Source organism: Cetorhinus maximus, chromosome 18, assembly GCF_964194155.1.
Source record: "Cetorhinus maximus chromosome 18, sCetMax3.hap1.1, whole genome shotgun sequence".
In the NCBI taxonomy this organism is placed as follows: domain Eukaryota; kingdom Metazoa; phylum Chordata; class Chondrichthyes; order Lamniformes; family Cetorhinidae; genus Cetorhinus; species Cetorhinus maximus.
The window spans coordinates 90,013,005-90,038,630 of record NC_135896.1 but is presented as its reverse complement, the minus strand read 5'-3'; the positions used below and the strand labels follow the sequence as shown (position 1 = coordinate 90,038,630).

General features: G+C 42.4%; 1 protein-coding gene across 1 annotated transcript in view; it reads left to right on the top strand.

Moving 5' to 3' along the window:
• Window positions 1–5,123, top strand: part of cox16 (cytochrome c oxidase assembly factor COX16) — a 49,989-nt gene extending 44,866 nt beyond the window's left edge. The window contains exons 4-5 of the mRNA XM_078563301.1: window positions 767–835; window positions 4,229–5,123. Of these exons, the coding sequence (XP_078419427.1) occupies window positions 767–835; window positions 4,229–4,345 (186 nt within the window). The 3' untranslated portion in view covers window positions 4,346–5,123. The remainder of the gene's footprint in view (window positions 1–766; window positions 836–4,228) is intronic.
• The last annotated feature ends 20,503 nt before the right edge of the window (window positions 5,124–25,626 follow it).

Below are 25,626 nucleotides of genomic sequence, written 5' to 3'. Positions count from 1 at the left end.
GCCATTCTGTTCAAAGGCTTTAAACAACGTGTAAAAAAAAAAATTGCTTAAACCTATTATGTTGCATATCTTCCAAAGATCATATAATCAGAAATTGCAAGTGACTTTGCACTCAGAGCTAAAGTCAAATGAAAAGAAACTTCAAAGCACCGGCTGTAAAAGCTGTCTGAATATGATGCCATAATAAGAGCTCTTGTAGGAATAATGAGTGACCCCCCTCCAGTGCCTTACTGGATAAGGTAATTATTGGTGTAATGCTAGAATGGAAGATCCCGGTCCATAGTTGATTAATCCCAAGGACAGTTTTGCAATGCTACGATTGACTACATATCCTTGCGTTAAGGAAAAACCAAACTCATGAGTTCCTGCTCCTTATTGCTATCCAGTGGCCTTTTTTTGTGGGGAAATTGCTCATTTGTGGACATTAGGAGGTGAATGGCTCAGGTTTAGCTGGGATACCCTTTGTGGTTACATAGCATGTCGATGCTCTCGAGACAGCCTGCTGAATAACTGAAGCAATCCTGCTTTCAATGTTGATATAAGGAGTAAAGTGCTAAAAATTCCGGGTCATTGCACAGTTTAGGTGTCATATGCTAATAATTTTTAGGAATGCCATGAAAGTTCAAGTGGCTCTGAATTTGAGCAGAATAAATATTGTAACCTGATTAAGATACAATCATAATTAAGATTATGATTGTAGTTGTTTTTAGCTTCCTTCTGAGTTTATTATTTTAAGTTAAATCATTTGTCTCTCCTCACTTTTCAGATTGATCCAGCCCTTGAAGCTCAATTGAACAAGAATAAAAATGAAGTTACAGTGGAATCAGAGTACCAGGTGGAGTATAAAAACTGTGTAGCCTGAACAACAGATCTCAAAGAGATTAATGTTCATAATCTAAGTTTGAGGCCATTTCACTGCGATTTTAAATTGTTTAATCCTTTTGGTTCAAAATTTCTGGATGCATCACAATGCACATTGTTCCTTAGATCATATCATTTGATGTTACCTCAGACCTCCCGCCACCCTCCATGGTGCCTCCTTGTTTCTTGGTAATCCCCCAACGCTGTCGTGTCAAAACATTATGGTCCTCATCTTATCTATCTTCTTGCCAGCAGCTTGAATGCTCCTCCAGCCACCTTTACTCCTCCCTTCTGTATGATTTCACTTAGCTGATGTTTTCCTACAAGATTGGTTTGTTGTTTCGTAATAAAAATGAACAACATTTCTTCATAAGAAAAGTGGGGGTATTGGGTGGGGTGGGGATAATGGCGCAGAGGTAGTGTCACTGGGCTAGTATTCCAGAGGTCCGGGCTGAAGCTCTGGGGACATGGGTTCAAAACCCACCACAGCAGCTGGTGGAATTTAAATTCAATTAATAAAACCTGGAATTCAATAGCTAGCAGCGGTGACCATGAAACTATCATTGATTATCGTAAAAACCCATCTGCTTCACTGATGCCCTTTAAGGAAGGAAATCTGCTGTCCTTACCTGGCCTGGCCTACATGTGACTCTAGACCCACAGCAATGTGGCTGACTCTTAACTGCCCTCTGAAATGGTCTAGTAAACAAATCAGTTCAATGGCAATTGGGGATAGGCAACAAATGCTGGTCTTGCCAGTGACGCCTGCACCTCATGAAAGAATTTTAAAAATGTTATCCAGACCGTCGATGAACAATAATGGGTTAGAAGTTTCTACATTCAGTCTTTAGCTGGTCAATGAATTTACTGGAGCAGGGCATCTTGCCCTGTTAGTTAGACTTCTTCCCTGTCCCTTGAGCTCAAAAATTTTGGATGGCAAATTGCTGAAAGTATGAGCTGGTAATGACACGGTGAGTGAGGTCCAACGGGGATTCTTAAAGAGGAGAAAAAGCAGACCAATGGAGAGGGATATATGGTAAATTAGAATCAAATGAGGTACAGAAAGAGAAATGGAAGAGGGAAAGAAAGAATGACTTTGGGTGAGAAAAAGACAAAGTTTTACTGTTCTAATTTTAAAACCTCAAGGAACAATGTACTACCTGCAGGAGTGAGATTTCATGGTTTGAATTGTTCCTTTTTTGGGCCAGAGAGATTGCGTGACGTTGGGAAGAAAGTAAATCACATCATTGACAGGGCCTTTACGCTGTTAAGTACCAGCTGTGACTTTCTGATGCAAGTTTAATTCACAATTAGTGCGCAAGCTGAGCAACTTCCTGAAACTCCTGGGGAGTTTCCATTTCTGCAAGGCGAGTGGAGTGACGGAAATTGCCAATGCTTTGTGGCAATTGACAGCTCACAAGATATTTTTTCCTCACCAGAAATTGTAGGTTTATTTGTACACTATTAACGCCATGCACGTTACACTCACCATTTTGCCAGTAAATTTTAGCCAGTCGATCCTATGAATAGCCTTAGCGCTGTTGTCTTGGTGAATGAAAATTGATCAGCAAGAATTTCCACTCTTGATCATTACCAAGACAGTCCTGTTGAGTGTGCACATATCTGAATGACAGATATTGAGATGATGTCATTGGGATCCATGATGATCTCTGTTAGCACAAGTTTTTACAAATAAATAGCAACGTGATAAGCTAGATAAACGCATGAGGGAGAATGGAGTAGAAGAATATACTAAAGGGTTAGATAAAGAGGGATAAGAGGGGACTCATGGGGAGCATAAAGGCTAGCATAGGCCAATTGGCCCGAACGGCGTTTTGCTTTGCTATAGATTCTGTGTATTTAAGATGCTGGAGGACTAGTGAAATGGCCTTTAGTCAAACTGGATCTGAGGCTCTCAGGGCTTAAATAGCAGAGTTGCCCTCATTGGAAGACAATTTGAACTCAATATTGGGCAAAGAGTAACCACTCGTTTGGATTTCTTTGCTGTTTGGTTTGGAGTGTTTTAAGCTGGATAATGGGCTCAAGGATGACTATAAGAAAAAAATTAAGAAGCTGTCCTAGAATTAACAACATAATTGATTTTCAGAGAGTTGTGAGAATGAGTATTTTATAAAGTAGACCTGGCCTTGCTCATCAGTGAAGAGTTAAAATGACGAAGCAAAGTTTCGAATACCACAGCACCATGATGTGCCTTTTTATTTTCCGCCTTAGTACCATGACTATTGGCCATTCACACAAGATGGTGAACATTCTTATCACATAAGACCAATGCTGATGTCACCCTACACCTGCACGTTTGCATTTTTCAGCAGAAATTGCTGAATCACAGCCAGGAACAGGAGCCTTACCTGACTCCCCAGCTTTGAGCTGGTTAACTCAACACCTACCAGGGATCATCCCAGAATCTTCCTCATATGGATGGCTCAGTTTCCAGACTGGCTGGTGTACTCGCCCACTGAATCATCGAGGAACCGTTCATTGGCTTTAACCAACATTGTTTTCCTTTCTTTTCCTGTTTTGCACTGTTCCCTGTTTCCATTTTACTTTATACTCCTCCCTGTTTATCATTGTCATGGCCTAGAGCGGTTTGTTCCGTTGACTCTTATTGCTTTCCCCTAACTGTTATAATGCGCCATCCATGTGATGATGGTCTTTGCGGAGACTGGCTGGCAGGGAGGAAGGAAAGAGAAATGCTTACTGGAGGGCTTAGGCTGTTGCGATTGACTGAAGTTAGTATGATGATTAATGTGCGACCACCATCGGATTGATTACAGTGACCTTTATATCAGTGCTGTCCCGTGAGAAGGATTTGTCATGCATTGTTAATTCTTATTCTGCCTAGTTATTTCTGAGCTATGTGATGTGTACTGTGTAACACAGGAGCAAATTCCTGTGGCATTTTCAATACTTCACTTTTACAGGAGAAACAAAGCTTCTCTGATTTGCGCATTCAATCATAAAATATCTGGATCTCAGTGTATTGATATTGTTGGATCTTGCACTAAAGATTTATGCATGGATTATTATAAAATGAAGTCCCTATGACAAATTTCACATCTTTAAAGGCAAATTCTTAAGTTGAGGGACAATGGAGCAGGTGCTGATGTGTTATTTATGATCTAGACTTCACTGGTGAGGTGCATCATAATTTTTGATGGGGTGTGGTATCTTTTAAATTTGTAAAAACGCTTTGTGATGTCCTTCAACCCACTGAATTACTACCATTTCCATTGTCCCATAAATGTTCAGTAGCCTACATGCTTTCCTTTCACTTGGGCTAGAGCATGAAGCATTGGTTATGTTTATGTGAGACAGTGAGAATGTCCAATTTTTTTTTTTAAAACAGAAACTACAGGAGCAGAGCTTAGATGACTGGGTAAACATCCGAGGACCACGTCCCTGGGAAGACTCCAAAACTCACCAAGAGCAGCAGCGGAAGAGTCTAAATGCGAACGATACATAGTATTAATGTGAATCACTATTACTTATATATTTACATCTGGTAACTGGATATATAGCTGAGGTGAACTGAAGACTGGTAGGTTTTCCTGAAAATTGTAAGAAGTGAATCTATTTGTACTGTTGAAATGATTGAATGATAATGGAACTTTATTGAAATGTAATTTAAAATGGCAGATCGGAGGTGACGTGAAAGAGGACCTGTGGATTAGATTGTAAATCTGTCCCAAAATATCGGTTTGTTTCTTGGTGTTTTTAAAAAATAAAATCATCCTGGAAGGTTTCATTGAATGTACAATGCAAAGCGTTTTGAACTATTGCTGTTAGAAATTGCAACCAAACACCGACTTTATTTATTTCTCCAGTTAGTATTAGTACACTGCTGTCAAGCAGCAGCCTTCCTCTGTTTCCTGGCAACCAGTTGCAGTAACTCTAAATTAACATGGTACTGGATCTGTGCAAGATGCTGCTTGTCATGAGCCTGTCGGTGTCGGCTTTCATTATCGAGGCCCGGAACTAAGCAATGTGCCTGTTTCCTGCATTCGTATAATTGCCCCTATAATTGCACATCCCTAAAATTTCTCCTAGTACGTTTTGTGGAATTTTCACTGTGTAAACAGAACTCTAACTGGAACATTTGTCCTGTTAACAGTTTGATAAAGCAGAACGCTGGAGAAAATCTGTTTGTCATTCGGTTTTTCCTTTAGGTATCTTGCTTCAGCTATTCACCAGGAAAAGAAAAGAATGTGACCTTGATGCTGTTCATTAAATTAAATATTGGATAGATGTTTCCATCTCATTTTGCCTTTCCCTTTCAATGTTCAAATTAGCCTTGACTCAAGCTTGGGAACATAGACTTTGAATTGTTACGAGGCGAAATGGTAACTTTGAGAAAATCTCATACCTCCAGTCATCTCCTGGCCAAACAATTGCAGGCACCTGGTTCACTTGCTTTAGGTTTATCGCCATCCAGCATATGAGATTTGTTTTAAAAAGCAGCTTGATGCCATTTTTAAAAAATTAATTCATGGGATGTGGGCATCGCTGGCTTGGCCAGCATTTATTGCCTATCCCTAATTGCCCTTGATGGTGGTGGTGAGCTATCTTCTTGAACTGCTGCAGTACATGGTGTAGGTACACCCACAGTACTGGAAGGGAGGGAGTTCCAGGATTTTGACCCAGTGGCAGTGAAGGAATGGCAATATATTTCTAAGTCAGGATGCTGAGTGGCTTGGAGGGGAATTTCCAGGTGGTAGTGTTCCCATGTATCTATTGCCGTCGCCCTTCTAGATGGTAGAGGTTATGGGTTTGGAAGGTGCTGTCGAAGGAGCCTTGGTGAGTTCCTGCAGTGCATCTTGTAGATGGTACACACTGCAGCCACTGTGCGTCAGTGGCGGAGGGAGTGAATATTTATGGATGGGGTGCCAATCAAGCGGGCTGCTTTGTCCTGGATGGTGTCAGGCTTCTTGAGTGTTGTTAGAGCTGCACTCACCCAGGCAAATGGAGAGTATTCTTGTGCCCTGTAGATGATGGACAGGCTTTGGGGAGTTAGGAGGTGAGTTACTCGCTGCAGGAGTCCTAGCCTCTGACCTGCCCTTGTAGCCACAATATTTATAAGGCTAGTTCAGTTTCTCGTTAATGGCAACTCCCCAGGATGTTGATAATGGGGGTTACAGTGATGGTAATGCCAATGAATGTCAATGATGATGATTAGATTCTCTCTTGTTGGAGATGGTTGACTCCTGATGAACTTTCAATTTGTGGGGTTGCATTGTTTAATACTTTGCTGCACCTAAAGTGATGATACTTGTGATGAACTCGTGGGGAAGGTGGTGGCATGGTGGTAATGTCGCTGGACTAGTAATCTGGAGGCCCAGGCTAATGCCCTGAGGACACAGGCCCAAACCCCATCAAACCTGGAACTGAAAGCTGGTCTCAGTAATGGTGCTACAATCAATTGTCATAAAAACTATTTGGTTCACTAATGTCGTTTTAGGGAAGGAAATCTGCCATCTTTAGTTGGTCTGGCTTACATGTGACTCGAGCTCCACGGCAATGCGGCTGACTCTTAACTGGCCTTTCAAATGGCCTAGAAAGCCACTCAGTTGGACCAAGCCTCAACAGAAAAAGGAATAAAACTGGACAGGCCACCTAAGCCTTAGATACCGGAATAACAAAGGCACATCCAGCCCTGTCATCCATGCAAGGTCATCCTTACGAACATCTGGGGACTTGTACCAAAATGAGAAGAGCTTTCCCACAGAGGTTTTCATAATTTTGGAGGTTGTAGCTCCAGGCCTGTTGAAAAGTGAGTGTCCTCCAGGATATGTTCTTGGATTCAGCATCACCATAAACAAGCTTTGTGTCTCCTTCAATCCATCGTGTAACTTGCCTGGGGTGGTGGACGGCTGGACCCAGTGATTGTAATAGAGAAGCTTTATTTAAGACAGAGATGAGGATAATTTTTTTCTCTGAGGGTCGTCAGACTGTGGAACTCTATTCCCCAGAAGGTGGTAGAGGCAGGGTCATGGAATATTTTTAAGGTGAAAGGTAGATAGATTCTTGATTAACAAGGGAGACAAAGGGTATCAGGAGTAGGCAGGACAGTAGCGTTGAGGCCACAATCAGAACAGTCATGATCTTATTGAATGGCAGAGCAAGCTCAAGGAGCTGAATGGCCTACTCCTGCTCCTAATTTATATTTTCTTAGTATGGCAGCTACAGGAATGTACCACGTGCTGCCCTGTGCATCTCATCTCTTTAGAAAGCTGGCTGAACATACACACTCAATGACCAAAGCTCATGCTTTTGCCTAATGGACTGTTTATTTACATAAAACAGGAAAATGTATTCTATATGACAGTGAATCAGATACTTCACTCTCCTCCTCGATACAATGGAGTGCCACTCACTTTCACTGTCTACTTTGACTTTAAACAGAAGCTCACTTTATACCCCACTTCACACTTTCCTAATTTCTCTGCTGGCTTGGCGCAAACATGATTATTTTGCAGCTGAAAATTAACAGAATAAACAACTACCCATAGAGTTAATCAGATTTGCTAAGCAAATGCTTTTGACAACAAAAATCCTTTACAGTGCACTGTTTGTCATGCAGTGCGATAACGCATGACATGGGTGTAAAGGGCGCAATTCCAAATTTGCAAATGACATAAAGCGTGGATGTGTAGTGAACTGGAAAGAGGATAGTGAAAGACTTCAACAACAACAACAACTTCTATTGATGTAGATCCTTTAACAAAGCACTTCATAAGCGCATTCTGAAACAAAATGCGCCACTCAGCCACGTCAGCTGCATAAGAGGACGTAGCTAAGTTTGTGGAATGAGCGGACATGTGGCAGATGCAAGTTAACTCAGAGAAGAGTGAAGTGAAGTAGGACGAATGAGGCAAGGTAATATAAAATAAAGGATACAATTTTTGAAAGTGGGTGCAGGACTAGAGAGATTGTGGGGATTTATGTGCACAGAATTGTTGAATGTGATAGGGCTGGTTGAGAAAGTGGTTAAAAAGGCATATGGGGTCATGGGCTTCATAAATTGAGGCAGAGAGTACAAAAGTAAGGAGGTATGATGAACCTTTCTAAAACACTGGTTCAGCCTCAACTGGTGTATTGCGCCCAATTCTGGGCACCGCACTTTAGGAAGGATGTGAAGGCTGTAGAGGGATTGCAGAAAAGATTGGCAAGAGTGGATCCAGGAACAAGGGACTTCAGCTATGAGGATAAATTGGAGCCGAGGTGGTTCTCCTTGGAGAAGAGGAAGTTGAGAGGAGATTTGATAGAAGTATTCAAAAGCATGAGGGGTCTAGGTAGAATGTATAAGGAGAAACTATTTCCATGGTGGAAGGATTGTGAAGCAGAGGGCCCAGATTTAAAGTGATTGGCAAAAGAATGGAATGCAACATGAGGAAAAACATTTTCCACACAGCCAGGGGCTACAATGTGGAATGCAATGCTCGCGAGTGGTGGAGACAGATTCGGTCGTGGCTTTTAAAAGAGAATTGGATAAACACCTAAAGGAAAAAAAAAATTGTGGAGCTATGGGGAAAGGGCGAGGGTGCGGGACTAATTAAATTGCTCTTGCAGAGAACTAGTACAGCTCAACTAGCTAAATGGCCTATGCTGTAATCATTCTTTGATTCTATGTGAAATCTGTGGCCCTGAAATCTGTATTAACAGCTTTACCTCCTTACTGTATTTCAATGACACTGCATACATGGTGAGCTCCACTGCACCCACCCTATCTGGTTTCTGAGCTAATTGCATTCTTCAATGAAAGCTGTGACTACAGGATTTAACCTCTCGTTGTTTCAACCATAATGAATCCCAATCAATTTAATATAGACAAGTTCATTATTTTTTTTTGTCACCTATGTTGAATAATTGTAATTTCAGATTGGCAGCCTGGAATCTTTCTCTTTATTTACTGGGGAATTGGGAAGAAGTTCCAGATTCCTTTTATGAATGTTTTAGTGTTCACCTCCATGATGAAATGAAGTAACTTTGAGAGATCTTATGCCCTAATGGGAAAATAGACCTGCATGGGGGCAACTGGCTTTTTCTGAAAACATAATTTCCTTCACCATATTTCTTCTTTTTGGGGAAGAGCTAGATGAGTCAGGCTGTCTATTGTTTCGATGTGGTCTCACTTAATCTGTCAGTGAGTCGAAGATAGTAGTATATAGTTTTTCTTGAAACTATTTATTTAGAACTATTTACATCCAAGACCTCTTGGTAAGTACATTGATCTCTGGATGCAGACAGTCTGTGTCTTGCTCTCTTGCAGCCTTTTAGTCATCTGACCCTGATGTCATGCTTACATCATTATTAACATCATTGTGTTATTAACATAACCGTTAACCCTTTACATGTATCGCCTGGGTAAAGCATAGCAGAACTAGAGAATAAAGTATGGGAATAACAAAATTGTTTTAAAATTATGAATTAGAGAATGAAAAGCATTCATAGTATCTAAAAAAAATTCTAAGACTATTTATTGACTGTTCTTATTAAAATCCCAGATTAGATCCTTACACGCCACATATTTAATTCTGTCTACTGTGCACTTAACTTTATTAAATGGCTTGTTCAGAAATGGTGCATGATGCAAGGATAACTATGATTTAAAATATGACTCAATGCCTTTACTCTCTCTGGTCATAGGCAGTCTCTATTCAATCTTTATTTTGAGATGGGTCACAGGAGCCACAATTGTGTCCAATACAAACGGAGAATGATGTCATGCACATTTTAATGCAGTACCACTCTAGGGAGCTGTTTTCATCTAATTTGTGTCATGGTTCTAAATATAGAAATGCAATATGAATAATTTTTTTAAAATCCTGATTTGACAGGTCAGTTAGCTACCTTCATGCTGCTTTTATTAGCTATAAATATCCTTGCAATGGTTTTACTACTGCACTGGCAAGCTAGGCTTGGACAGAAGTGCTCTTTAAGGCAGTGTTTGGCACAGTGTGATGTGGTGGAACTGTGCTCATTTGAAATGTAATTGTTGATTGATGAAGTCTAGCATTCTGATTGCTTGGACAGATCTGATTGAGAACTCCTTGGTATGACTGAGGACACTCACAAAAGGCAACACACTGATTACCTTGTGCTACTACCATCTACACCCAGTGATTTCAAACAGTATCTATATTATTTCAAAAATGTCTGCCTCAGTTCTTCACAACATTCCAATAATGTTCACTTGGTGTTGACCATCCCTCTGATAGACTACAGCTAGACTATGAGAGCAGTATGCCTCTGGGTTCTCCAAACTGAGCGAGTTTATCTCAGCAATGATGGCTTCCCTTACACAAGAGAGTGAAGAGGGAGTAAACAAATCACATTGTCTCCATGCATCTCTTACCCTAGTTCAGAGTGAACAGTGCTTCCATCTCAACAGGAGCTGTTTTAATCTTACGAGAAGGATATTGTTCATTTTATGTATGGCAACTAGTTGACTTGAATCAGTTAATATGGCTTTTCCTTCATTAATCCAAATAGCGTTCACAGCAAAAGGTGCTAACACTTGTTCTGATATTATTTCTCTGTTTCTCTCTCCACAGGTGCCACCAGACCTGCTGAGTTTTTCCAGAACTTTCTGTTTTTTTTTGAGATCTCCAGCACCCGCAGCACTTTGCTTTTATTTTAGTATAAGATTTAATACATCTTTGAAAAGCAGAAGCAAAATCCATGTTTATATTTGGATATTTAGCCAAATTCAAGATCAATTGCAAAGAAATGCAAATCCTAAAGGTTCAGTATGATGTTAATACTGAGAATGAATCTTAAAGTACATGTCCCTACCAAAAGCCTTTTCTGAAACAACACACAACTCAGTGTCATTTTCAACAAAAAACTCAGTTAAGAAGACCAGGAAGGATTGATATCTTCTCTGATTACTGCTTTCACCTGGGCTAGTAGCATGGGTTCTACAAATGATTTTGGTGATCCTGGTTAGGGGAGGAAGTAAGCAAAAATGAACCAGTATTCTGGATCTTGATTGCTGGGTCGTGACCTCATGCTTAAAAGTGCACATAAAAGTCTAGTGAGAAGGGGATCGGTCTGACGTTACCTTCAATGATCAAATAGTTTGATGCTGCTTGATGTGGAAGCTCACACACCAAGTGCATCCACGTGGTTAAGGTACCAGAGAACTTCTATATTCCCAGCACATCAGTGCCTTCAAAATGCAAGAAAGAAAATCGAATGTGAGCCTGCAGTTGATTTCCAAGAATTGTCGCTTCCAGTGATAACACCACGGTCACTAATTCCTCATTTTTTGAGTCAACATTTATGAATGTTTATGAATTGAAACACACTCCCAGTACATATTGTATAAGGTATACGAAACCCAGAAACTACATTAAGAAACTCCATATGTTGTTAAAAATAATGTAATCCTTTATCCTATTAAACGTGAAAGATTAATTTAAGTGCTATATTAAAACTGAGGTGGAAGTTGAAAGCAAGAACAGGTTCATTGACTGCAAGTTTCCTCAAGCCTATAGATCAGGTATAATGGTGCCCCACCGGACCTATTGTTATTCCACATTACAGTATACATTATTGTATGTTAGTGTTTGTGCTCATACATTGCAAATGTAGTTTCCTTTAACAATTTTTTGCAGATAATCAGTTAGAGTTGTTGCCTATTTTAAGGAAACCAACCGAGGTGGCACTAACAATGGCAACTGCAGAAGTGCCCCCTTAAACTGAGGCAGAATCTCCAATATAATTAAACATAAAATCTAATGAAACTAATATACACTTAAATTAAATTGTATTATGTAGTAAATGGTATTATCAGTGACAATGTAGGGCAAGGAGCTGTTTACAACTTGATCTGCCTTATCTAGCTGTATTTAATACCAGCAGTGAGTACTAACAGATGGTCTTGTGGCACAATGGTAGTGTTCCCTACCTTTGAGCCAGGAAACTCTGGGTTCAAGTCCCACTTCAGGACTTGATAGCCATGGAAGGTGTGTTCATAATGTGGCCAATCAAGTTGATTACCAGCCTGTAAATCCTTCCAATACCTGTAGTGGTAAGAATGAAAGAGTTTCTCAGTCAGCCACATTGCAGCACTTTATGAAGTATAATGATGGACCAATCTGATGGAAATCCATGGTTGTTAACACCCTTTTAGGGCATGGTACCTCCCAAAGGAGGAGGAGAATGGGTACTAAAAGAGCCATTTCACAATAGTAAGATTGCTTAACTACAGAAGTGGGGATCTCCCATTTAAGACAAAAAGGAGGAATTTCTTATCTCAGAGAGCAGTGGAGGCTGTTTCATTGAATATATTGACTTAGACAGATTTTTGATTGACAAGGGAGTCAAGAGTTATGGGGGACAGACAGGAAAGTGGAGTTAAGGCTACAATCAGATCAGCCATGATCTTATTGAATGGCACAGCAGGTTCGAGGGGCCGAATGGTCCACTCCTGCTCCCATTTCTTTTGTTCTTATGTGCTTTAAATAGCCCTTGTATGTATTTTCTTTGAAAGTATAATATTCATTTACTTTTTTTAAAAAACCTTTCCCCTTGGAATGGAAAATAAAAGTAATCACTTTTACATTTGGCAATGATTTTTTGAACAAAAACACTGGAGTTTCTAAAATGACTGTTTACATTAGAAAATACCTTTTTGGAGAGAACTTTCTGACCTTCTCCTGCGTTCCTTATAGAACATAATGCAGGATTTTTCTCTTTGCAAGTTTACATTGTGTTTGTTTTTAAATTTTTTATCCTCCGGGCTCATGTCACTTATAATTCCTGGCAGAGAGGACATGTGGATTCTTTGCTCCTGAGTTCCTGCCAGTGTCATCTTATGTTTGACCACTAGGATGTGCATGAGAGCACTGCAGGGTGACTTGCTCTGGTTCTGTTCCTTATGAGGGAGCAACTGGCCTCTGCACAGCAGCTGTGCAATAGAAAAGGGTTTCTTGGCAGCGGTGCCCCAATTGATCTTGGCAACCTAGCGCCCCAAACCCCAGGTACAGACTCTTAATTACACGTACATTTCCAATTTGAATTTCGATGGTCTGGAGATTTAGACGGGATGTTTTTAGAATACACCTTGGCCGCTACAGAATGCTCGGGGCTAAGGCTAGGAATTCCTGGCCCTGGCCGTGACATATCCGGTGGGGGCCATTCAAACTTCCATTCACTCCGGCAGGACCAGACAATCCTGCCAGCGGGAGGGGCTGGAAAATTCCGACCCAAGTCATTTCTGAATTTCGGAATTTTGTGGATTATAGAATGACGTTAGAATGTCTAACCACAAGGATGTGAACCGGAAAACACTGAAGATATAAATATTTACCTGAAGCATAAAACAGTGATAAAACATTATAAAGCAGTAATAAAAGTTATTTTACTTATCCACATACTGTATTTTCCATGTCTCCATGGAAAGTACCAAACTAAAATGAATCCGTGTGTCTCATGGGTCTACTCAAAAGATTTCCAGACAACTGGTGTTCCTGAACAATGGGTTTCTGGACTGGAGCGGTTACAGAGCAGTTGTCACATTGCTGATAAGTCCTCCAATCAAACCACCAAGATCTACTTGTATCAGCAACTTGACCTGACCTCACAGCCTTGGTCCAAACATGAACAAAACAGTTGAACTCCAGGTGAGGTGAGAATGTCTGCCCTTGACATCTAGGCAACATTTAACCAAGTGTGAATTCAAGAAGCCATGGCCAAACTGAAGTCAATGGGAATCAGGGGGAAAGCTCTCCGTTGGTTGGAGCCGTACCTGGCAAAAAGGAGGAAGGTTGCAGTTGTTGGAGGTCAATCATCTCAGTCCCAGGATATTACTGCAGGAGTTCCTCAGGGTAGTGTCCTAGGCCCAACCATCTTCAGCTGCTTCATCAATGACCCTCCCTCCAACATAAGATCAGAAGTGGGAAAGTTCTCTGATGATTGCACAATGTTCAGCACCATTTGTGACTCCTATAAGCATCAAGTCCTGGACAACATCCAGGCTTGGACTGATAAGTGGCAAGTAATGTTCATCCCACACAAGTGCCAGGCAATAGCCATCTCCAACAAGAGAGAACCTAACCATTTCCTTTTTACATTACAATCGCTGAATCCACCTCTATCAAATTCCTGAGGGTTACCATTGACCTGCAGCTGAACTGGGCCAGCCATATAAGTACTGTGGATGCAAGAGTAGGTCAGAAGCTGGGAATTCTGTGGCGAGTAACTCACCTCCTGACTCCCCAAAGCCTGTCCACCATCTACAAGCCACAAGTCAGGAGTGTGATGGAATACTCCCCACTTGCCTGGATGAATGCAGCTCCAACAACACTTAAGAAGCTCAACACCATCTAGGTCAAAGCAGTCTGTTTGATTGACACCCCATCCACCATCTTAAATGTTCACTCCCTCCACCATCAACACATAGTGGCAGCAGTGTATACCATATACAGGAGGCACTACAGCAACCCATCAAACCTCCTTTGACAGCACCTTCCAAACCTGCGACCTTTATTACCTAGAAGAACAATGGCAGCAGATGCAAGAGAACAATATCACCTGTAAGTTCCCCTCAAAGCCACACCGACTTGGAACTTTAATGCTGTTCCTTCTCTGTCACTTGGTCAAATCTCTGGAGCTCCCTCCCTCATAGCACTGTGGGTGTACTACATCACATGGGCTACAGTGGTTCAAGAAGGTGAGGGCAATTAGGGTTGGGCATAAATTCTGGCCTAGCCAACGATACCCACATCCCATGAAAGAATAAATAAAATAAAAACTTGAGATATATGGATATTAATGAGAAGTTAATTTAAAATGTAGAACTCCATGGTATACACTGATTGATGTTATCCATGAATATAACAATTTGAGTGCTTGAGGTTGGGAATTTGCTGCATCAGCAACCAGTCAGAGTTAGAACGTTTTGAATAAGATCTCATGGTTTATGTTCATAAAGTTCCAACCTTGGCTTGAAAAGCTAAGTAAAAGTGAGTCACTCCATCTTCTGCAAAGGAACATTGAAATGTGGAAATCCAGTTTATTCTCTCTCCTCCAAATACAAACATTGGGCTGAGGCGTTCAGTTATCTCACATCTTGGCCAATGAAAGACGCAAGTAAATCTAAATGGAGTAGGTGTAACAAAATAATGTAAAATTGGAAACAAAAACAGAAAATGCTGGAAAAACTCAGCAGGTCTAACAGAATCTGTGGAGCGAAAAACAGAGATAACATTTTGAGTCCATATGACTCTTCTAAAGAGCTGAAGAAGGGTCATACGGACTCAAAACGTTAACTCTGTTTTTCTCTCCACAGATGCTGTCAGACCTGCTGAGTTTTTCCAGCATTTTCTGCTTTTGTTTCACATTTCCAGCATCCGCGGTATTTTGCTTTTATATTAATGTAAAATTGCAGTTCTAAATACTTATGCAATACCTCTTACGTCTTCAGTAGATCCAAAACACTTTGAAACCATTGAATTACTTTTAAACTGTTGCCACTGTTGTTGTACAGACAAATATGTTAGCTAATTTGTACATAGCCAATAAACAACAGCTTGTATTTACATAGTGCCTTTAACATAGTAAAGTGTCAACACCTAGGAGTTATCATTGACCAGAAACTGAACTGGATGAGCCATATAAATACCGTGGCTACAAGAGCAGGTCAGAGGCTAGGAATCCTGCAGCAAATAACTCACCTCCTGACTCCCCAAAGCCTGTCCACCAGCTACAAGCCACAAGTCAGGAGCGTGATGGAATACTCTCCATTTGCCTGGATGAGTGCAGCTCCAACAACACTCAAGAAGCTTGGCACCATCCAGGACAAAACAGCCTGCTTGATTGGCACCCCTTCTACAAACATTCACTCCCTCCACCACCGATGCACAGTAGCAGCAGTGTGTACCATCTACAAGATGCACTGCAGGAACTCACCAAGGCTCCTTAGACAGCACCTTCCAAACCCATGACCACTACCATCTAGAAGGACAAAGGCTGCAGACCCATGGGAACACCACCACCTGATAGTTCCCCTCCAAGCCACTCACCACTTGCCTTGGAAATATATTGCCGTTCCCTCACTGTCGCTGGGTCAAAATCCTGGAACTCCCTCCCTAACAGCACTGTGGGTGTACCTACACCACATGGACTGCAGCGGTTCAAGAAGGCAGCTCACCACCACCTTCTCAAGGGCAACTAGGGATGAGCAACAAACACTGGCTTAGCCAGCAACAGTTACATCCCATGAAAGAATTTTAAAAATGGAACAATGGCTGTAGAAATGTTGTGGTGCAAAAGGATGAAAAAGTTGAGACTTTGGAAGTGCTGTTGTAAGTAACTTTGCGGGAGGGTTTTTGCAGAGCAGACATGGAAGGAAGTGGGATGGAGCAGGTGAAAGCTGGATAGAAGGCCAGCAATAGATGGGGGCAAAGGAGAGATTGACAAATACGTCATTAACAATAGGACAAAGGGGGTGTTAATGGTAGTGCTGAGGGCTAAAGGAGCTGCTGCCATTGTCTCCAAGTGTAAATACCCTTGTCCTGTGATTATCACATTCTGCTTTCTTACCTTAATGCCACTATCAGCACCTCCTTTGTCCTTTTGTTCATGACATCTTTGTCAATATCTCCTTTGCCCCCACCTATCGTTGGCCTTCTATCCAGCTTCACCTGCTCCACCCCTCTCTAACAGTATAAATTTCATCACATTTTTACCTCTCTTTAGCTCTGAAGAAGAGTCATACAGACTCAAAAGGTTAACTCTGTTTTTCTCTCCACAGATGCTGTTAGACCTGCTGAGTGTTTCCAGCATTTTCTGTTTTTGTTTCAGATTTCCACGAGAGTTGCCACTCTCTCCATGGAGGACGCTTGGCGCTCGGACATGTAGCTCATTGCTTCAGCGAGCGTCTGCGTGGACTCCTCCATCATGGAGACCAAGCCAAGTATAGCCTCATGTATCTCCACCAGATACTCCCGCACACCCGGCCACATTTCCTGCACCTGCTGCCTCACGGACGACTCCAGAGGCACATCATCAGGCACTGCAGTCCTCCGAGTGGGCACTCTCTGTCGCTGCCAGCTCCTCCAGCGACTGTGAAGTGCCCTCACCACTGTGCCCCGGGACACTAGCCAATGTTCAAATTCCCACCAAGGTGCTAGTATCTGCGCTGGTGCCTGCCTGGCAGAGATGGTGTGACACTGGTGAGACTTCAGGCTCCTCAGGTGTGAGAGGGGGCCTCTGCTGCTCCTCCCCCTGGCCCTGCTCCACTGATGCTGAAAGGAAGAACAAGGACATTGGATCAGTTAACGTGGAGACAATGACAAAGTGCATCCCTGTCCCCTGGATCATTACGCGCTCATCCTTCCATAACCAATGGTCAAGCCATGTTGCAAAATTAAATCAATTAACATTCAGCACTGCTATGGCTGCTGGGAGAACAATGCTGACCTCACTGCTGGGCATAAATACTTGGCCATGGCAACCCAGCCTCACTGATACCAGTGGACCTGGGTGCATGGCGCCTCTCCAAATTCAGGGCCTCCTGCTCAAACTGGCTGAGAATAGCTAACTGTGCCTGGCCTCCTCCAGTCCTCACCCGCTCTGCAGCATTCTGAGCATTCTTCTCCTGAAAATGAGAGACAAGCATTGATTTGTGCAAATTGCACACGGACTCTGTTCGCACACGGCCCACCCCAACCAGTGTTGGAACTTTTCAGGGCTCCAGAGTCTCCTCACCCCACTGCTGCCGATCACTCACACAAAGGTGCTAGGCCTGTTCCCCACCCTCCCATCCTCCCCTTGGACAAATGCTGCCTACATCACATTAGGGACCACACAGTATATCCTTCCACAGCAAGGAGGCGCAAGCACGTGGCGTGCAGAGGGCAGCAGATGGTTTGTTGCCACGCCATCTTGAAGCTCCCCTCCCAGCATCTCATCACCCTGACTTTGACATGTCCTGGAGTTCCAGCACTGCGCCTGGGTGCAGCTCCTCCAGGTTGCCCCCAAAACAGTCATGTGGGACTCAGTGTACCACATGCTGCGGGCGCAGAACCCATCTCTTCATCACCCTCTCAGGGTGACCTCGGCATGGGCAGTATCTGCTGACCCACCCAGCGAAGGACAAGTGCTGTCAATGATTCAGTGCAGTCCCTACTGGGGAGGGGCGGTGGGGGGGGTGGGGGGTTGCGCGGTGGGGGGAACAGCAGGGGGGAAAGCCGGCTTGCTGGGTTAAGTGACCAATGCCATCATTGTCCTCACCCTCCCTGAGCGTAACAAGTCGTTGAAGCGCTTGTGACACTGGATCCAGGTGCACCGCACCACGTTGCAGGAGCTCACCACCTCCGCCACCTCCTCCCAGGCACGTTTCATCATGTGGGGGGGCCTCCTCCTCCCGTCCTGGGGAACCAGCACCTCTCGCCATGCTGCCACCTCCGCGAGGAGGGCAGCAAGGCAGTCATCCAAAAAACGAGGGACACACTGGCCCCCAGCTGTATCCTGAAGGCCTGGCCTGCTCCGTTGGCCGTGCCCTCCGGCCTGGCCTGCTTACCAGAAGCCCTCTGGTGAGCCCTTCTACTTGCCATTGTGAGCAGCCTTGCAAAGGCTGTCAGCGCTTCTGATAAACAGCCTGCCGGGTCGCCATTGGACAGTGCACTCCTGCTGCTGCCTGCCCACTCCCGCTATCCTTGGGAGTCGCGCATTACGCTGGGTAGGCCTTAATTGGCCCGCCCATGTAAAATGGCAGCGTGGGCGCCAATTGGGTCCGTGCCTGCCTGTGCCCACTCCCACTCCACCCTTCCTGCCAACCAGAAAATTCAGCCCATTAACTCTGTCTGTCTCTCCATAGATTGTTATGATCCCTGTAGAGACCTACAACCTTTAAAAAGAGATTTGAACTTCCAGTTGATAGCTGAAAGAATTATATGATAAGATTTCATGTTTCAAAATTTTCACTGTAAGAAATAATGAAAAGCACTACTAACTAAACACTATTTTCTTTTTTTAGGCAACCTATATTTTAAACTACAGAAAGGAACATTCCTCCTTTATTCCTTTCAAACATCACACTCTGCATGGAATTACAGTCCTTATAGCAATCAGTCTACAGTTGGTCCCAGCTTCCATGTCATTGTGTAGTAACTTCAAGTGACCGTCTTCAGGCACTTTCCTCAGTTTTCAGAGATTTTCTTAGTAACAGCAATAAAGCCTGTTCCACTGATTCTTCTTTCCTCCGGCCATGCCAGAACAAATCTCTGGGAATCCATGGGAAGGCTGCAGGATGCATCTCTTTAACGAGAGACCGTCTCCCTCCCGCATCTGGCTGTTTTAGTTCGCAAAGTCAGGTAGCCTTTTCTCTCTGCTGACCACACAGAACTGCTGTCTGTGATATTCACTGATTTGTAGGGAAGCCTATAACCTGTTCTCAAAAATGACTTCCTCTGTCCTCTTCCCCATGGTAACTCTTTCGAGTACATTCACAGTTCTTGACTTTTTTTTTTCTGGGAGTGGGACATGAACCCACAACCTTCTGATTCAAAGGTGAGGGTGCTATGAACTGAGCCACAGCTGACACCTCCTTCTCATGGTAACTCTTTCGAGTTATCGACAGTCACAGATTGTAACTCTTTCGAGTACATTCACAGTTCTTGGTTTCCGGGAGTGGGACATGAACCCACAACCTTCTGATTCAAAGGCGAGGGTGCTATGAACTGAGCCACAGCTGACACCTCCTTCCTCATGGTAAGGTAAACCTCATTAACCTTGTATCTAGATAGAAATGCTAATTGGCTATTGGTGTCAAGGGCTTCAAAGGATAGGATGAATATTGCTGGTAAGACAAAATGCTATTTAACAAATGATGTGCAAGTATCAGAAAAGCATTGTCCTGGGCCAGTTTACAACCCGTCCACACAATGAGGTTGGAATTCAAACCCTAAGCTCAAAACTACATGTATTTTCAAGCATCAGCAAGTCTTCCTTCACTGAAGGATCAGTCGTGACTGCTGTTGTAATTTAGTTGCCCTTGTGTGTGTTTGTGACATGAACATTTTATTCTACGCTCTGTCAGTTGAAGTAATCCTTTAGTGAAGCAAGTCAGAAGTGTTAAAGCCTTTTTTGTAGGTAGAATGAGTCTGCCACAACTTTGTCATTGTTCATTGAATAACTCAAAATGCAAAAATGACTTTAAGGACAAGTAACCATCATAGATATTTACAATAGCACTTGGAGACACTTGCCTGTAGATTCTCACTTCCACACTAGAACCTCAGTTTTTAGCTGATTAAATTCACTTTGCAACATAGAACTAACAGGTCACATTGCTGTAAGGAGCCAAGTGCCGTTCTCAATCTATTCAAAAAACTCAACATGATTTTTATAAACGCAAAATAAATTCTCTTCGAATGGATGGATATCTGTAACTGTGTTCGCAAAGTATCTTGTTCACTATCCAATAACACATGCTGGAACGACTGTGTGAATACTGAGAGAGAGAAGGATTGGGCCGTGCTTATTATCCCTCTGATCAAGCAGCCTGGCAGCACTTGCGTAGGTTCCCATCTGAGGTACTGGAAGGTGATCAGATTATGTATTGATAGGCATTTGTTGAGAGATAAATGTTGGCCAGGACACTGAGAGATCTCCCCAGCTCCTCTTAAAGTCCTTTGCCGCGACCTTGGTTTAACATTTCTCACAAAAGGTGGCACTCCCCTCTACTGCACTGAAGTGCCAGCCTGTATTATGTGCTCTGAAGTGAGATTTGAACCTTCAATCTTCTGACTCAGAGTGGGGTGCTATCACTGAACCCAGAGTTGATACTTTAGCAGCAGTATGCATGCGTCTCACTTTATAATATCGTATTATCCCTGATGGGGCACAAAAGTGCTGGAAATTCGATCCAATGGTAATAGCTATGATTTTCTCCATTCCCCTTGTGATGATGATGACTGTTGCTGAGATACAGTCCTATGGGCGTTGGCAACTCTGCTAAATAGCAATTCTTCATGTGTGATCATGGGGGCCGGAGCTTTTTGAGACTCCCACGCCACAGGCTGAGACTTACAGGTAATTTATTGGAAAATCGTAGGGTGTTTTCCCTGTGATTTTCCGTTTTTAGTGTAAACGGATGTAAAATGACAAGCAGTGTGTCCATAGTTTTCCAGTAAGTTTCCTAATGTACGTGAGGCCCCTTGAATGTTACAGGGCCTCGGAAAATTCAGCCCAAACTATCAGTAGATTAAAAATGTAAGGGTGCCACAACTGAGCTCAATTTAGCCCTCGTCTATCATCCATTTATGGGGATTTCTAGCAAGGAGCATTAGAAAGAAAACAAAAGATGCTGGCAATCTGAAATAAAGACCAAAGTGTTGGACTTACACATAAGATCCTCCAGCAGCTACGAAGAAAAAAAATAATATTTTGTGTACAGACCCAACTCTGGACAAACATCATGGGGGCAGCAACTCTTTCTTGACTAGTTTTTCTCCTGCTCTATTTCAGTAGTCCCAAAGCTAAATCCAATGCTTCCCCCACCCCTGCACCGCCACAGCTGAGATCAGCTAACCCAGCACAACCATCCCCACCCCCTTTCTGATCCCCCTTTTTCCAATAATTTATCATTTAAAAATATTTTTAAAAACATATTTTTCTTTTCCCACCTATTTCTATTATTTTTACATTTATTTCCATCCATTGTTTTATCTCTACCTTTTAGCCTATTCCGATCCCTTCCCCCCACCCCACCCCCACTAGGGCTATCTGTCACTTGCTCGTCCTGCTTTCTACCCTTAATGTCACCATTAGCACATTCCTTAGCTAATATCACCACCGTCAACACCCCTTTGTCCTTTTGTCTATGATATCTTTGGCAATCGCTTCTTTGCCTCCACCTATCACTGGCCCTCTATCCAGCTCTACCTGTCCCACCCGCCTCAACCAGCTTATATTTTACCTCTTTTCTATTTTTCTTTAGTTCTGATGAAGAGTCATACGGACTCGAAACATTAACTGTGTTCCTCTCCGCAGATGCTGTCAGACCTGCTGAATTTTTCCAGCTATTTTTGTTTTTGTACCTGGGATTAGGCCTCTGCATTTCAACTGAGCCAGCGGAAAGCCAGCTCCATTTAGCACACCTTGAGACTGTACAGTTCTAGGCACTGTTCCAAGTGGGCATGTAATCCTAGGAGGGAGCACAAAGAAGGACAAAATAAGTCGGATTTGGAACCTGGATGATGGGGAACCAACTAAATAACAGGGATATCTGCATTAATAAAGAAAAGGTGTCAGTTTAGCTTATTGAGGTATTTATGATCTTCAAATTAATAGACAAATGGAGTCTTGGAGTGATCAATATTAATATGAGCTCTCAGGTCAGGGGACATTGCTTGAAACTCAGATGAGAAGGTGGTACACCATTAAGATACAAATCCTTCACAGAAGGTGGTAACAGTGTCTAATATCGTACCCAGAAAGTAGTGGAAGCAGAGGATGTTATACATTTCGAGAGGGTGACGTACATTTTGAATGAATGGTTTTGAGGGAAAAAAAGTGAGTAAAGCCTTGTGACTTTTGGGTTCAACTACACGGGTGGCTGTTTCCAGTCCTGTTAAGATCCAGTGTACAGAACAGCAACAGGCCAACAGCTCTATACTAACATTTATGCTCGGTATGAACCTCCTCCCACCATGCTTCATCTCCCCCTTTAGGTATCATCTGTTCCTTTCTCCCTATCTGCTTATCTAACTTATCCTTAAATGCCCCTATGCTTTTTGCCTCACCTGCTCCTTGTGCAGAGAATTCCACATTCTAACCAGTCTGTGTTAAAAATGATTCTCCTTATTTCCATGTTGGATTTATTAGTGCCTATTTTACATTATGATCTCCAGTTTTGGACTCTTTTGCACGTGGAAACATTTTCTCTACATCTACCCAACGAGACTCCTTCAGAATCTCTAGCAGGTCTTGTTGGTTCTGAAACATTTTTTTCTAGAAAACTGTTCCGCATACATTCTAGAAATGTGTCGCCTTTGCTATTCTGCTCCCCCTATTCTATGTGAAAAGTAAAATCGCCCAATTTAACCACATCTTTTTTGCACCATTCTTCCTTGATCTCTGTATTGTGCAGGAAGTTTGCCACAAGTTAAATATAGGATAAGCCACAAGTTCTGTGTTCTTAAGGACATTGGATCACATGGGTGTGAGGGGTTAAGTATGTCGAGTGATATTTTCTGCATCTTACTTGATTGCCTTAGGCAGATGAGAAGGAACCCCATAGAGATTTACTTCTGAGATTAGCCATGACTTATTAATACTTTGTTTGGTGCTTCTCCTGGAGACAGCAGTTGGGCATTGTGGTGTGTGAGGTTTTATTGTCTCATGAAAAGGCTGAATATAGATGTGATTTGTGGACATTTCTTTCCTTTTACATATGGTCAATAAAACAAGAAGGAATGCCCATGTGTATAATTTAATAGTTCCCATGAAAACTCGACCCTTTATAAAATAATGATTTGTTACTGTGTGCCCAGTAAGTAGAACAGATTCAAAACCGCAGTGCTCTTGATCGGTCAAAATGGACTAATTAGTCATTTATTATGCCACAAGTAAAATATCAATTTCTCCTACCCTTTCTATTTGATCCAGCTGAGGTTTACAAAGTGCCTTATCTTCAATTTCATCTTCAAATATTAAAATATCAATATTTCACTTGTCTTATCTATTATGTTAATAGCTTGTTAATTATATTGGTAAGATACAGGCGAGGGGAATTGTTTAATTAAGCACTTTGAGAACATATACATAAGGGACAGCTGGACACTGGGTGTGTGAGAGGGTAGCTATAAGATTGAACAAAGCCAATAAACTCTCTCCGTAAAGCTCTGTGCCTTGGTTTTGATTTCACCAACTGGCTCCGATTCTATTAATATATTATTGCCTCCATTTGTCTCATGGTGAAGAGGCGAGTTTGACAGCACATGTGAACCTAATTAGCCCAGAATTAAAACAAAAACAGAAAATGCTGGAAAAACTCAGCAGGTCCCGAAGCATCTGTGGAGAGAGAAACAGAGTTAACATTTTGAGTCCATATGACCCCTCTTCAGAGCTGAAGAGAAGTGGAAATGTGATGAAATTTATGCTGTTTACGGTGGGGTGGAGCAGGTGAAGCTGGATAGCAGGCCAGTGATAGGTGGGGACAAAGGAGAGAATGACAAAGGTGTCATGAACTAAAGGACAAAGGGAGTGTTAGTGGTAGTGGTAAGGGCTAAAAAATGTCTAGAATTACTCAGGTATACGCCTATGTTAAATTGATTATCAGGAGTTTGATTGAATTTTGAGTCACTTGCACTAATGAGCATACTGTAAAGCCACAGAATTCAAAGGGGAAAAATATAGGAAGCTTTCTTTTTAATGTTCCACCAGTTACTGCAAGGAAGTATTCAATCTTCATGGAGAGTAATTCATTTCATTCATAGGCAATCGGCAGCAGTGCAAACCAAATAATGGAACTTGGTGCTCTGCAGAATATACAAAGGCTAAAGTCTGATGCAAGAAAGCATGATCTGTCGAGAAATGATTTTAATTTTCTAATGCACATTCAACCCAGAGCAGACCAAGCAACTATTTATATATCTGAATGTTGCTCAATGAGTAACTCAGGTGCTGTGTAAAATCTCGTGCAGGTGCATAGTTGGTGTAAATGTGTAAGGTCACCAGCTTAGCATTCTGCCTTAGTGCCAGCTCCTAGCCACCATGTTCCTAGTGCTTCCGTGACTCCTGTGCCTTACAGTAAGTGAACTACATCATATCCCTTCAGGACAGTTTATCATCTGGACAAGAACATGATCTCTAAGTTCAGGTGGTTGTAGATGTTTGCTGTACACCTCAACATGGTTGAAAACACCCTCTCAGCAAATGATAAAGGTGAGAACGTCAGCTGATAAATGATTTTGGAGGAGGAGAAAAGAAAATCAAGGGGTGGATGAAGAGGGAACGATCGGCAAATGTAGCAAGAGAAGCAATACAGAAAAAATGATGTTGACAGGTGAAGTTCAAAGACATGCAAGTAGGCTGTTGAGGAATATGATGGAGCTGAAATTGTTCCTGATGCTGTAATGCAAGAGTTCGGGAGAGTTAACTAGTGACTAAGCAGTGGATTACTCCACGGTGTAGAAGCAGTATCACAATCTGGCACCACAGGTCAGTTGAATTTCCTCTGTTGATCGAACTATGAAGTTTCAATGACGCCATTGCTGGTCACTCCACCGATTAACCATGTAACACATAAACCATGGCTGATGTAACTGGGCCACCCAAGAAAATGCGGAGCAAAAAAATTGTGTGTATAAAAAGAGCACGCAAAGGTATTGGAGCAGAAAATGCATTTTTATTTTCAGCGTTTTCAAAATGTATTATTTACTTTTTCTCTTGGCATTCTGGGTCATTTGGTAAACTAAGCCAGTCCCCCTACTGATGATCATGAAACTATTGGATTGTCGCTTAAAACCCCTCTGGCTCACTAATGACCTTTAGGAAAGGAAATCTGTCCTCCTTACCTGGTCTGGCCTATATGTGACTCCAGGCCCACAACAATGTGGCTGACTCTTACCTTCCTTCTGAAAGGGCCTAGCAAGCCATTCAGTTGTATCAAACCACTACAGAAAAGCTGAATAAGAATAAAATTGGACAGACCACTGCAGGCACCTGAAACGATGAAGACACACTCTGCCTAGTCGAGCCTAAAAAGTCCTACTCACTATGGACTTGTGCCAA